The sequence below is a fragment of the Takifugu rubripes genome, chromosome 15 (assembly GCF_901000725.2).
Source record: "Takifugu rubripes chromosome 15, fTakRub1.2, whole genome shotgun sequence".
NCBI classification, from domain to species: Eukaryota; Metazoa; Chordata; class Actinopteri; order Tetraodontiformes; family Tetraodontidae; genus Takifugu; species Takifugu rubripes.
The window spans coordinates 15,994,636-16,007,345 of record NC_042299.1 but is presented as its reverse complement, the minus strand read 5'-3'; the positions used below and the strand labels follow the sequence as shown (position 1 = coordinate 16,007,345).

Sequence of the window (12,710 nt, the reverse complement as noted above, 5' to 3'; positions counted from 1 at the left end):
TTTAGGGGTACTAGAGAATGTTAAATACTTGGATCACAATGTCCCTAAGCAATAGAATTATGGAATGACAGTATAGGAACATTATGGGACATTAAACATTATCTCCATCAACAAAGTGAATCGTAGCCCATATGTTTTTATCCATCAAGTCCCTATTGCAAAATGATATGTTTTTAATCACAATGTATCTGTTGTTCCATATTAGTGTGTTGTGTGGGATGAAGTTATGGCTCTACGGCATTTTCCAGGATAACAGAACTTGTAGGGTAAAAGAGAAAAGTTTAACAGGTAATGTTTGAATAGCATAATAACATCTGAATTTCTTTGGGAATACGATACCAAAAACTGTTGTTACTTAAAAGGGATTTCAGCCAATTCATTTTTAAGGTTCCATGTATGAAATCAAAGTATATTGCTTGTAATACTGCATTTTTATATTGGTAATATGAGGTTTTCTTTTCCAAATATAGCCAAAACCAATCTGGTTAATTGTCTTGATGGCTCTGTTAGGGATATCTAAAGAATAAACCTGGCATTCAACAACCAGGAATTAAGTTTAGCTTTACAATTATCCAATACCGACCCCCCCAATATTCTTGTCTTCTCTTTCAGTAATCACTTTGGAAATAGGGACACCTTAATCTAAGATAACTGACCTCATGGGAATGTTGAGTCCAATGATTAGAACAGCAAGGACGGAAGCCCAGAATGCAGACAGGCAACAAAACTCGAAGTGAAAGATTCAGTTTTTACAAAATTTAAAAGGTGCAATAGTGACTCGAATGTGCCGTAGTGAAACATGCGAGAAACCAACCACGAATAGTGCTGTTTGACGAGGGTGACATGGAAACCTTGGAAATACACAAGAGTGTATGGGCCCCCAATTTAAGACGATGTCGCTGTGGAACCCGTGGAGGAGGGGAAACGTGTTATTAGTAGGTTACCCACTGCAGAAGGAAGTTTGGGTAGTGGGAAGAAGTTTACGGCCTTAAAAAGCGGTCAACCAAGTGGTGAGGATGGTGGTGTTGCCATCAGAGGGAGGTAGTCCTGTTACAAAATCCACGGCTATATATGACCAAGGGCCACGAGGAAGCAGAAAGGGACTGAGGAGACTGGCCGGAGGTCTATTTGACGTCTTCCCTCGGGCACACACAGGACAAGTCACGACAAAAGACTTGGCATCCTGCTGCATGGAGGGCCACCAGAACCGCTGCTGCAGTAAACAAAGTCTGGGCCAGGCCCGGGTAACAGATTAACTTGGAGGAGTGACTCCATTGAAGAACATCGGAACGGGCCAATTCTCAGACGATAGCCGATTGTGGGGCCTCTCTGCAGGACCTGGATCGGGTAACTGTGGACGGGACGGGACTGAGATCTGAGCTGGAGGGACCTTAAAAGAACTGCCAGGACAGGGAATCAGGCTTAATGTTCCTTGAGCCGTGTCGGTAGGTTAGGGTAAAGTTGAAGATCCTAGGAAGATCGCCCATCGTGCCTGCCGCAAGTTCAGGCACTTGGCATTATAGAGGTAAGTGAGGTTCTTGTGGTCAGTCCAGACAACAAATGGCTGGACCGATCCCTCCAGCCAATGTCTCCACTCCTGTAAAGCAAGTACAACAGCCAGGACCTCATGGTTCCCTACATCATAGTTTACCTCAGCTGGGGACAAATGTTGACTAAAGAAGGCACAGGGATGAAGCTTCTGGTCCCACCGTGAGTGGACGGCGCTGACCCTGATGTCCGACTTGTCAACTTCCACGAAGAATTGGCGGCTAGGGTCTGGAGGGGCCAGAATGGGAGCCGAGGAAAACAGAAACTTTAAACATCCGAATGCTGCCTTGTCGGTCCAGTGGAGGGGCTGGAAGGTGGACTTTGATTGTGTAACAGGAGCCACTACTTTGCTGTAGTTCTGAATAAAACAAAGCCCAAGAACTGCTGAAGCTGGTTCTGAGAGAAGGGAGAGGGTTCCTCAGCCACAGGACATCTTCACTGGATCTGGAGACAGCTGTCCCTGTTGAGTGATGAGCCTTCACAAAGAGCTGGTTCTCTAATAGCCTTTGGAGAACAGCATCCATCAGAGGCAAATGCTTTCTTGTTTATAATGCTGCATTTTCCTGTAAATCATTGTCTGCCAGTAAATGTTATAACTTTGTACCACATGTTACAGTATAACTCATGACTCATTTGCAGGACACATAAAAGCTGTAAAGACGCATTTTGAGTGTTGTTTTTTCCGTGACAGGTTGCAATTTCAACTTTCTATAGAAAGGTCCTGGGAAAAGATAGAAGGGAAAATATTGTGTGGTGAGAAACCCTCTCAGGATCAATTAGTCCGGGAGAGACGAGTGCTGGGTTTTCATCTTCTGGGAAGCGTAAAACAAAAGAGAAAACATGCAGCCCAGGTCCCTCCGGAGCAGACAGACAGCAACAGGGGCCTTGGTTGGGATTCCTCCTGGGTCCGCCTACAGGACGGCTGGTAAACCAGTCTGTAAGGTGAACAGTCAGGTTAAGTTAACGCTGTAACGATTGTACGGAAAGATAAAAAATACAACCTACTAATAATAACAATAATAACAATTAAAATAAAGTCAAACATTGAGTCAGTAAAAAAACAGGATACACCTGAACCTGCACTCTTAGAAATAAAGTAAAATCCAATTGTTTCATTTGAAACCTGCACTATATTTCTTTGCACTATATTTTATTTTATATCTGCTACAAACAGGAGAATATTAGTTGAATACCATTTACCCATGGATTTTTTTTCATTAGCCTGATAATATGATAATAGTAAATCCCAGCAGGTGTTCCAACTGTAATAGTTTTAGTTTGGAGCATGTGTGGCCCCCTGGAGCCTCACTACTCTCCAGAGGAAGTTCTGATTAAGCTTAAGGGACAAATCTGTTTCATAAGATTCAAGTGTTGATACAAAATATTTAAAAAATAAATAGTTAAAATGTTCTTTCTGTTTTTTATTTTATTTTACTCAATGGTGGTAATTTAACAATTGTAAAAAGGTTTGATACATCTGGATGTATGTATCAATAATGCATCTTATTATACAGTTATACCACAGTTTAGTGACGAGAAATAAACAGATTAGAAAGTCCGGATTTGATCATTTGGTGAGTTGGATAAAGATGAAACAGTCACATGGATCCAAGACATGAATTTAAAAGCTGTTTTATCGGTTCTGTTGCTCAGGTGTCACATGGCTGCAGCGTCCAACTCATTTTAATCATGAATGGATTCCTTTTAAACCACTCGTTTGAAGTTGAATGAAATAATCAGCATTTTCCCAAATGAAGTCCCACAACAGTCAAACGGGGGGAAATTTTCCCGAACCCTAACATTTCCAGTTCGACTTCCTGTTTTCCAGATTCCGTAATCCCAGTGCTCTGACTGTTCCCTGCAGTTTGGGACAGGAAGTGTTTACCGTCCTGCTGCAGGAGTGTCGTCATCCTGCACGAGTCAACAAACAACTAATTACCAGCCTCATTAGAGACAGAAAGCTTGAGAGTTCAACAGGGGACTCCAGAGTTGTTGGTCAAGTCTCAGTTCTGACAACTGCAAGAAAAATACCCAAGAAGAAGAAGGAGAAGAAGAAGAAGAACAGCAGCTCGACCCAGTGACAACATGTAAAGGAACTGATGACGTCATATATCAGAACTAAACCAGTGGAGTTAATGAGAATATAGAAAATAAATATAGAAAATAAATATAGAAAATAAATATAACAGATATGAAGAGGAAAAACTGAGGAATTCTGATGATTTCACGAGAGATCTCACTACAAATCTTGGTGGTGCATGGAAGGGTGCCGAGCCATCCATCCATCATCCATCCATCCATCCATCCACTCACCCATCCATCATCCATCCATCCACCCACCCATCCATCCATCATCCATCCATCCATCCATCATCCATCCATCATCCATCCATCCATCCATCCACCCACCCACCCTCATCATTGCAACCACAGTAGAGTTAAAAACACAGTTATAAATTTTTGTTATAGTGTTATATATAGTATATAGTATATACCGTATTTTCAGGACAATAAGGCGCTCTGTATCAAAAGGCGCAGTCTCAGTTATGCTGCTATTTCTGTATTTAAAACATACATAAGGCGCACCGTATTATTAGGCGCATGCTGAAACATACAGTAAAAAATGACAACGGAAGTAAAACAGTGAGTTTCGACACATTTATTGAACAAAATATTCATTCTTCCGCCACAAAACCATCAAAGTTTTCATCTTCTGTATCTGAATTAAACAGCTGCGCTATTTCAATGTCCAACATCCCGAATTCCTCTTCTTAATCATCTGAATCGGACTCAACGACCGGTTGTGGTTCAGCCTTGATTTTGTGAAAGCTCTTCCAATACATGAAGACGGTATCATAGCCCAGGCATCTACAATCCACCCGCATATGGTGGCATAACTCGCCCGCCGCTGCCTCATAGTCTTTGTGAAGGAGTGTTCGCCTTCCGTCATCCAGCGCTCTGTCCGTTTCCGTGGGAGCCGAGAACCACGGTGAACGACGACTTCTTGTGCCCCGTTGTGCGTATCGCCACCGTGCTGGTCCCTTTTTCTCCACTTTGTGGGTCAAAGGGATGTTAAAAGTCAGAGGGATCTCATCCATGTTGGTGATGTGGCTGGACGCGGTTATCTTGTTGTGGCAGATGGCCACCCTCTCCTGGTTAGGGTTAGGGTTAGGAAAGATGGCCGCCCTCTCCTGGTTAGGGTTAGGGAAGATGGCCGCCCTCTCCTGGTTAGGGTTAGGGTTAGGAAAGATGGCCGCCCTCTCCTGGTTAGGGTTAGGGAAGATGGCCACCCTCTCCTGGTTAGGATTAGGGAAGATGGCCACCCTCTCCTGGTTAGGGTTAGGGTTAGGAAAGATGGCCGCCCTCTCCTGGTTAGGGTTAGGGAAGATGGCCGCCCTCTCCTGGTTAGGGTTAGGGTTAGGAAAGATGGCCGCCCTCTCCTGGTTAGGGTTAGGGAAGATGGCCGCCCTCTCCTGGTTAGGGTTAGGGTTAGGAAAGATGGCCGCCCTCTCCTGGTTAGGGTTAGGGAAGATGGCCACCCTCTCCTGGTTAGGATTAGGGAAGATGGCCACCCTCTCCTGGTTAGGATTAGGGAAGATGGCCACCCTCTCCTGGTTAGGGTTAGGGTTAGGAAAGATGGCCGCCCTCTCCTGGTTAGGGTTAGGGAAGATGGCCACCCTCTCCTGGTTAGGATTAGGGAAGATGGCCACCCTCTCCTGGTTAGGGTTAGGGTTAGGAAAGATGGCCGCCCTCTCCTGGTTAGGGTTAGGGAAGATGGCCACCCTCTCCTGGTTAGGATTAGGGAAGATGGCCACCCTCTCCTGGTTAGGGTTAGGGAAGATGGCCACCCTCTCCTGGTTAGGATTAGGGAAGATGGCCACCCTCTCCTGGTTAGGGTTAGGGAAGATGGCCACCCTCTCCTGGTTAGGGTTAGGGTTAGGGAAGATGGCCACCCTCTCCTGGTTAGGGTTAGGGTTAGGGAAGATGGCCGCCCTCTCCTGGTTAGGGTTAGGGTTAGGAAAGATGGCCGCCCTCTCCTGGTTAGGGTTAGGGAAGATGGCCACCCTCTCCTGGTTAGGATTAGGGAAGATGGCCACCCTCTCCTGGTTAGGGTTAGGGTTAGGGAAGATGGCCACCCTCTCCTGGTTAGGGCTAGGGTTAGGGAAGATGGCCACCCTCTCCTGGTTAGGGTTAGGGTTAGGGAAGATGGCCACCCTCTCCTGGTTAGGGTTAGGGTTAGGGAAGATGGCCACCCTCTCCTGGTTAGGGTTAGGGAAGATGGCCACCCTCTCCTGGTTAGGGTTAGGGAAGATGGCCGCCCTCTCCTGGTTAGGGTTAGGGTTAGGGAAGATGGACACCCTCTCCTGGTTAGGGTTAGGGAAGATGGCCACCCTCTCCTGGTTAGGGTTAGGGAAGATGGCCACCCTCTCCTGGTTAGGGTTAGGGAAGATGGCCGCCCTCTCCTGGTTAGGGTTAGGGAAGATGGCCACCCTCTCCTGGTTAGGGTTAGGGAAGATGGCCGCCCTCTCCTGGTTAGGGTTAGGGTTAGGGAAGATGGACACCCTCTCCTGGTTAGGTTTAGGGAAGATGGCCACCCTCTCCTGGTTAGGGTTAGGGAAGATGGCCGCCCTCTCCTGGTTAGGGTTAAGGTTAGGGAAGATGGACACCCTCTCCTGGTTAGGTTTAGGGAAGATGGCCACCCTCTCCTGGTAATCCACGGGCAGCCGCTGTGCAACAGTTGTCCTTGCGCGTATGGAGAGATGCCGCCTCCTCATGAAGCGAAAACACTAAGATTGCTCGATTGCCATTTTTCAGCCGCATATTCGATGGCCTGCAGTTTAAAAGAAGCCTCATTCATACGCGTCTCGCTTGACCGGCGCCATTTTAAGGGATCCTTACGCGGAGGTGTGCCGCTAATCGATTGGCGGAGCGTTTACCGTAGTGCACCCACCAAAGGCGCACAGCAGATTTTGGAACTCAGTCCACACACAAGGCGAGCCATATTATAAGGTGCACCATCGAGAATTTTTGAGAAAATCTGTGTTTAAGGTGCGCCTTATAGTCGTGAAAATACGGTAGTATATAGTATATACTGTAGAACTACTTGCTTCATCGGCCGGGAAGGAGGCGCCACTGAACCAGCATACAGGCCTGAAATCACACCTTTGGACAGTGCTGTTATCATTCATGGAGGATTTAATCACTGCTAATCTCTGTAGAAACACGTCAAGAATCACTTCAAGAACTTTCCTACTAGAAGTACTGACCAGCAAGCAGTCCTGTTAAAACCCACAGACACCAGTCAGAACCATTCACATCTAGACTGACAGGACACTATAAAACCTGCAACGCTGCCTTGAGGTCACAGACAGACATCTTCAGAGACGAGTACTGTTCAGCTGCTTTACATCCCACTACGTCCCTTCCAGAACCAGATTTGTCTTCCCAAACTAATGATCCTGTCTGTTGCTAAGGTACTCACGATCCTTTAAGTTGGGGGACAGTGTGGCATACAAACGTGCCCGATATGAGCTACTTACATCCATCAAGGCTGCTAAGAGTATCCCAAAGACTTGAAAACATCTACCTGAAGCTGATCCAGGTCTCATGTTCAGGAAAACATCTTTTTGATTGATGGCAGCCCCCCCCCCCCTGTGTGGCCTGTGCATAAAAGCAGAGGGGGGACAAATTCCTCAGTGTCATCTAGTAAAAATGACCGCCCTGGTAAAAAGGCCCAGGAGTGGATTTACTTCACCAGGCTGCACAGGAAGTCCAAGCAAAGCTGCCCCCGACTCATGCTGGCCTATGGAAGACTGGTAGAGAGCGCCCTCGCCACTGGCACCATGGTCCAAACCCCACCCAGCCAGAGGAGAGAGTCTTCTGAGGGCAGAGAGGCTGATCTTAACTTCCATGGACCACTTGCTTTACACTTTAAAATGTAAAAAATAGAGCCCCCTCCACACATCTGCAAGGCCTCCCCTGATTTAGGCACCAATATTTCTTGTTTGTTTCAGACAAAACTGTTTGTGAGCTCTAAAGAACATGTTCTGATATCTATCTTGTGTATTTTCTCCCATGTGTAAAGCACATAAAAACCAACAAATCAGTCAAGAATGGGTTGCTGCTGTTTGTTCATACTCAATTTTATATAAATATGCACGTTGCATTTCTACATTGTTATCAACTTGTATTGTCTGATTGTGGTTTATATAATCTTTCTGGGCTCTCCAACATCCCCTATGTCCTCCCACAGTCCAAAAACATCATTATGGGATGACTGGAGACTCTAAATTGCTCCTGGTGTGTGTGAATGCGAGTGTGTATCTTGTGACTTATTAGATCATTTTACTGTGCAAATAATGTGTAATCACATAAAAAAAAACATCACAATTAAAAACATTTCTGCATCTAAAAGTTCAAACCAATAAGACTGAATAAATGCCATGTTATCATGGCAGCCAACGTGTTCCACCTGTGTCACCAGGGAACAGACGATGATCATATAGGACACGAAGAGGGGCAGAGACAGTGCTGGAGGGCTGGGACACAGAGGAGAGCTCAGCTCAGCAGCTGGGAACACAGGTCTGACCTCCTCCAGACTGTGGGACTCTTCAGAATGGAGCTGTTCAACGCTGCCCCTGGGAAGAACGTCTCCTTCGTGCATCCCCCCTACTTCATTATCAGCGGGTTGAAAGGCATCCCCCACATCAAGTTTTATTATGTCTTCCTCTTCTTTGTGTATATTGTTTCTGTGCTGGGAAATTCGGTTGTCATGGCTGTGATATGTCTGGATCACAACCTGAGGACACCGAAATATGTGGCTGTTTTTAATCTGGCTTTCGTGGACCTGTTTGGGAACTCGGCTCTCGTTCCAAAGCTCCTCGACATTTTCCTGTTTGACCACCGACATATTCCCTACAACGACTGCCTGACCTTCCTCTTCTTCTGCTACACGTGTTTGTCGATGCAGGCCCTCAACCTGGTGGCCCTCGCCTACGACCGGTTGGTGGCCATCATCTTCCCGCTGCACTACCAAATGAGGGTGACCCACAGAATCATGATGTCGCTGATAGCCTCTTTCTGGGCCTTCATCATCGTCGCTGTGCTCATTGCTGTCGGCCTCATCACCAGACTTTCCTTCTGTAAGTCAGTGGTCATTCACAGCTATTTCTGTGACCACGGGCAGATATACCGCCTAGCCTGCAACGACCATTTCCCCAGTTACGTTGTGAGCTGTCTGTACCCTGTATTTATCTTTTGGCTGCCTCTCTTGTTCATCTTGTTAAGTTACTTGTACATCAGCTGCACTCTGGCCAAAGTGGCCACTGTTCAGCAGGGACTCAAAGCCTTTAGAACCTGCATAGGTCATCTGCTACTTGTGGCCATCTACTTCATCCCTCTGCTAATCACATTCACACTGATGGAGAACATTCACCCCAATGCCAGGATCATCAATTTGTCTCTGACCTCTGTCTTTCCTCCCATGTTGAATCCCATCATTTATGTACTGCAGACACGAGAAATCAAAGACTCCTTGAAAAGGTTGTTGAAACTTGGTCGTAAATCTAAAACAACACCGAGAAAACTCCCAAATCTCCCACAAACTGCAGCTTGCAAATGTTGAAAAGCAACTGTTTGATTTTGATATGTGAAACAGTGACGTTAAAGCTGCACATGAATTAATTGGATTAAAACTGGAAATATTATTCTGATAGGAATAGTCCTTCCATAAGCTGAGAAAATAAAATCCAATTGTTTTTTGATTTGATTTGAAAAATGATTTGGAGTGTTTTTCTAATTAATACAAACAGAAGCAAAAACACTCGGGGTGTTTTTACATAGAAGCAAATGTGCAATGCTGCTCAACCTGTGTTTTTCTGTGGTTTACATTGTGGAAATTACTGAAAAGATCAGGACTTTAAATTGTTTTTCTGAGAAAGAGACTAATGAAAATAAAAAACTCTTGTATAGTTGAGATCACTGGATCATTATAAATAAATCTGTTTGTTCATATATGTTGGAGTAAACAGCCTACATTTAAAATCTATTCATTTCGTGTTATCTGGCCTATATCATAATTAAAATGTTCCCAAACAGAGAAGGTGAGTGTTTTGAGGGAAGCTATGAAGGTTCCACGACCGATTATCTGGGAGTGACGGCTGGATGGAGCAAATTTGTGCCCAAAAGGTTCCAAACTGGAATACTTAATCCTCCCCTGAGGCTCTCGTGGAGCATCTCTGCAGTTTGACAAAAAGCTTCTGGGTCCCACTTTCTAAAACTGCAGAATAGCAATGGCACTAAATGTGTCACAACAATGATCAACACCTACTGAATGATATCTAAAATAGGACTTGTAGTGGCTGAAATAGAAATATTAGGAGGTCTATTTGGGAATTATGTGAAACTGTGACACCTTGTGGACAGTACAGATACTGCAGGACAGACGTTCGACGTCACGTGGTCGATGCCCGTTCAATTCACCTTAAGCTGCATTATTTCTTTTTATACAACTACTAATTTTCAGTGAATAGAAATTGATTTATGGTTTGGATTAACATGAAGTGAATATCTGATTTTGAGGGTGTATTATCATTTTTATATTAAAATGAAAAGAATTAGATATCGATGTGATCTACAGGACAGACAAAAACTGAGGAAAAGTTAAAAAATGTTCCAAAATATTGAGGACAGCATTTGGTGTGTCATTGTCCAAGTTTCATTATATATTAAAAACGCACCATCATTAAATTAGAAACTTATGTCAACAAACAAACTCCGAACTGTGAGTTTCTTGACGGAGCCTGAACGCAACACGTCTCGAACACGTGATCAAACGCGCGGCGACGTTTCGCGGAAACATTTGCTTTGTTTACAAAACAACTGCAGGAAAACCAACATCCGTCGGGAAAATCTCCCTGGCAACAGCAGCTTCGACGTCAGCATCAACAACTGAAATTAACGGGGATTTCTTCTCCTGCTCGATGGAAATCTGCCGCCCCCCAAAACAGTTTAATAAACTGTTGACTCCGTTGATGCTCAGTTATGGTGAGTTCGCGTCTAAACGCGGAATAGAACCAGACATGGATCTTCATTTTTTGTCTACTGAGTTTTCTTTGTGACGCCGTAACCTTGGTGATGGGTTAGGGTTAGGGTCGCCCTGTTTCACGTGTCCTGACAATGAGGGTTTTGTGTTTGTGTTATTCTGTGTCTCCTTTAATCAGATGGATTTTAGTACGAATAACCAGTATGATGACAGCAGCAAAGAAAATGTCCCGCCTGGACCGGAGGCTGCAGGGGTCCAGAGGAGCAGACGGCGCCCGGTGCTGGGCCTGCTGTCTGAGAACGAGCAGCGCGCTCGCTCCCTCGGCCGTGTGAGTCCAGCTGCTGCTCTTCGGCCACGTTCTCCTCAGCAGCTTCTCAGCTTTTCTCTCCGTCTCTGCAGGCGACCCAGTTTCCCAAACAGAGCTCGGCCTCGGACAGATCCCACCTCAAACCACGCAGCGGACCCTCCAGCTCCAGCTTTGAGGTGTGTGTGGAGGAATCCCGTGAAGTGGTCCTCACAGCGTCCGGGCAGCCCCTGGACTCGGCTGATCCGGGTGGGGAATTCTCTACTCTGGAAAACGAGGAGGTGAGAGTCCTGCTGGACCTGATTTCCGGTGAGTTTGGCGCGGGCATCATCCAGGCCAGACCGGTCCCGCGTGCTCCAGCTGTGCTCTGCTCTCGCAGGTTCCTGCCCCGACGCTTCAACGCTGTCTGATGAATCCTTGACATCTGACGATGTGCTGTGTGTCTTCGAGTACGCGGAGGACATTCATCAGCACATGAGAGAGAGTGAAGTATGGACTCACCGGCCGGAGCGCCCTCCGCTCCGCCCTGACTGAGCCGCTACGCTGTCTAACCACAGGTGAGCTTCAGGCCCCGGCCAGGCTTCTTGGAGAACCATCCCGAGATCACCGGTGACATGCGGGCCACCCTCGTCAACTGGATGGTGGAAGTTGTTCGGGAATACAAGCTCCGCTCCGAAACGTTGCACCTCTCCGTCAACTACGTGGACCGCTTCCTGTCCCAGACGACCAGCGTGAGGCGGGACAAGCTGCAGCTGGTGGGCACGTCGGCGCTGATGATCGCCGCGTAAGTGCACGCCCACGCAGGTTTGACACGGCCGTCGGGAAATGTCCCAACTGGAGATGCTCCCTGTAGGAAGTACGAGGAGGTGGACCCCCCGGACCTGGACGAGTTCGTGTACACCACCGACAGCACCTACAGCAGGAGGCAGCTGAGCCGCATGGAGCATTTCATCCTGAACGCGCTGAGGTTCCGAATGGCAGCGCCCACCATCGACCAGTTCCTCTCCCTTTTCATGGCCATCCAGTCTGTGTGCCCCCTCACACAGAACCTCGCCATGGTGAGCAGCACTCAGTAACTCTGGGCTTATGGGCTGACGGATTTGGACCCTTTCTGTCTGGTCCTAGTACCTCGGCGAGTTGAGCCTGCTGGACCTGGATGTGACGCTGCGCTATCCTCCGTCCCTGCTGGCGGCCGCCGCCTACAGCCTGGCGTCCTACACCCTCAGCAGACTCCTCTGGGTGCGTTTGTGTTACTGCTCCGTCGGTGCCGGTACCATCAGTTGGTTCCACTGTGTGTGTTTGTTCTGATCTTTTCCAGCCGGAGATCTTACGCACCTTTGTGGGCTATTCCATGGCTGACATCTCCCCCTGCATCACTGACCTCCACCAGCTTTACATCAGAGCTGAAGAGCACCCCCATCAGGCCATCAGGGAGAAGTACAGGAGCTCGCGGTGAGCCTGCCTCCGCCCCCCCAGCGGGTCACCAGGAGGCCACGTTCCCGAGGGGGTCTCTGATGGCCTCCATCTCTGGGCCTCCTGTCTTCATCACGCTTTTGCTGTGTGTTTGCAGATACTCTCAGGTTTCATCCATCACGCCACCGTCCGCTCCTTTCACTCCAAACTCTGCTTCTCCTGCTGGAACAGCGTCAGCATCATAACGTCAACACGTTCGCTTCTGAGAAACATTTCACCACAACTTCAGAGTGAAACTTCTTTACAACGACTTGTGCTGTTTCCCCATTACGCTGCCATCACACGACGAATAAAGCCATGAACCATCAATCTTAAAGCATAATTGTGAATTTTCAGGAGGAG

The 12,710-nt window shown here is 47.1% G+C and overlaps 2 protein-coding genes across 3 annotated transcripts; both read left to right on the top strand.

Moving 5' to 3' along the window:
* Nucleotides 1-7,280: 7,280 nt before the first annotated feature.
* LOC101073794 (olfactory receptor 1) lies at nucleotides 7,281-9,513 on the top strand. Its single transcript, XM_003979922.2, has one exon. It carries the CDS (start codon nucleotides 8,000-8,002, stop codon nucleotides 9,170-9,172), a length of 1,173 nt encoding a protein of 390 aa, XP_003979971.2. The 5' UTR covers nucleotides 7,281-7,999; the 3' UTR covers nucleotides 9,173-9,513.
* An 858-nt stretch (nucleotides 9,514-10,371) lies between these two features.
* ccna1 (cyclin A1) lies at nucleotides 10,372-12,674 on the top strand. Of its 2 annotated transcripts, XM_011621636.2 has the most exons (9): nucleotides 10,372-10,593; nucleotides 10,770-10,919; nucleotides 10,991-11,204; nucleotides 11,275-11,384; nucleotides 11,453-11,679; nucleotides 11,749-11,953; nucleotides 12,021-12,134; nucleotides 12,214-12,347; nucleotides 12,466-12,674. In XM_011621636.2, the coding sequence occupies exons 1-9, from the start codon at nucleotides 10,591-10,593 to the stop codon at nucleotides 12,551-12,553; spliced, it is 1,245 nt and encodes a 414-aa protein (XP_011619938.1). In that variant the 5' UTR covers nucleotides 10,372-10,590; the 3' UTR covers nucleotides 12,554-12,674. The 2 variants fall into 2 exon arrangements, with proteins under 2 accessions (XP_011619938.1, XP_029704758.1); XM_029848898.1 differs by lacking the exon at nucleotides 10,372-10,593 and having other exon boundaries at nucleotides 10,793-10,917.
* The last annotated feature ends 36 nt before the right edge of the window (nucleotides 12,675-12,710 follow it).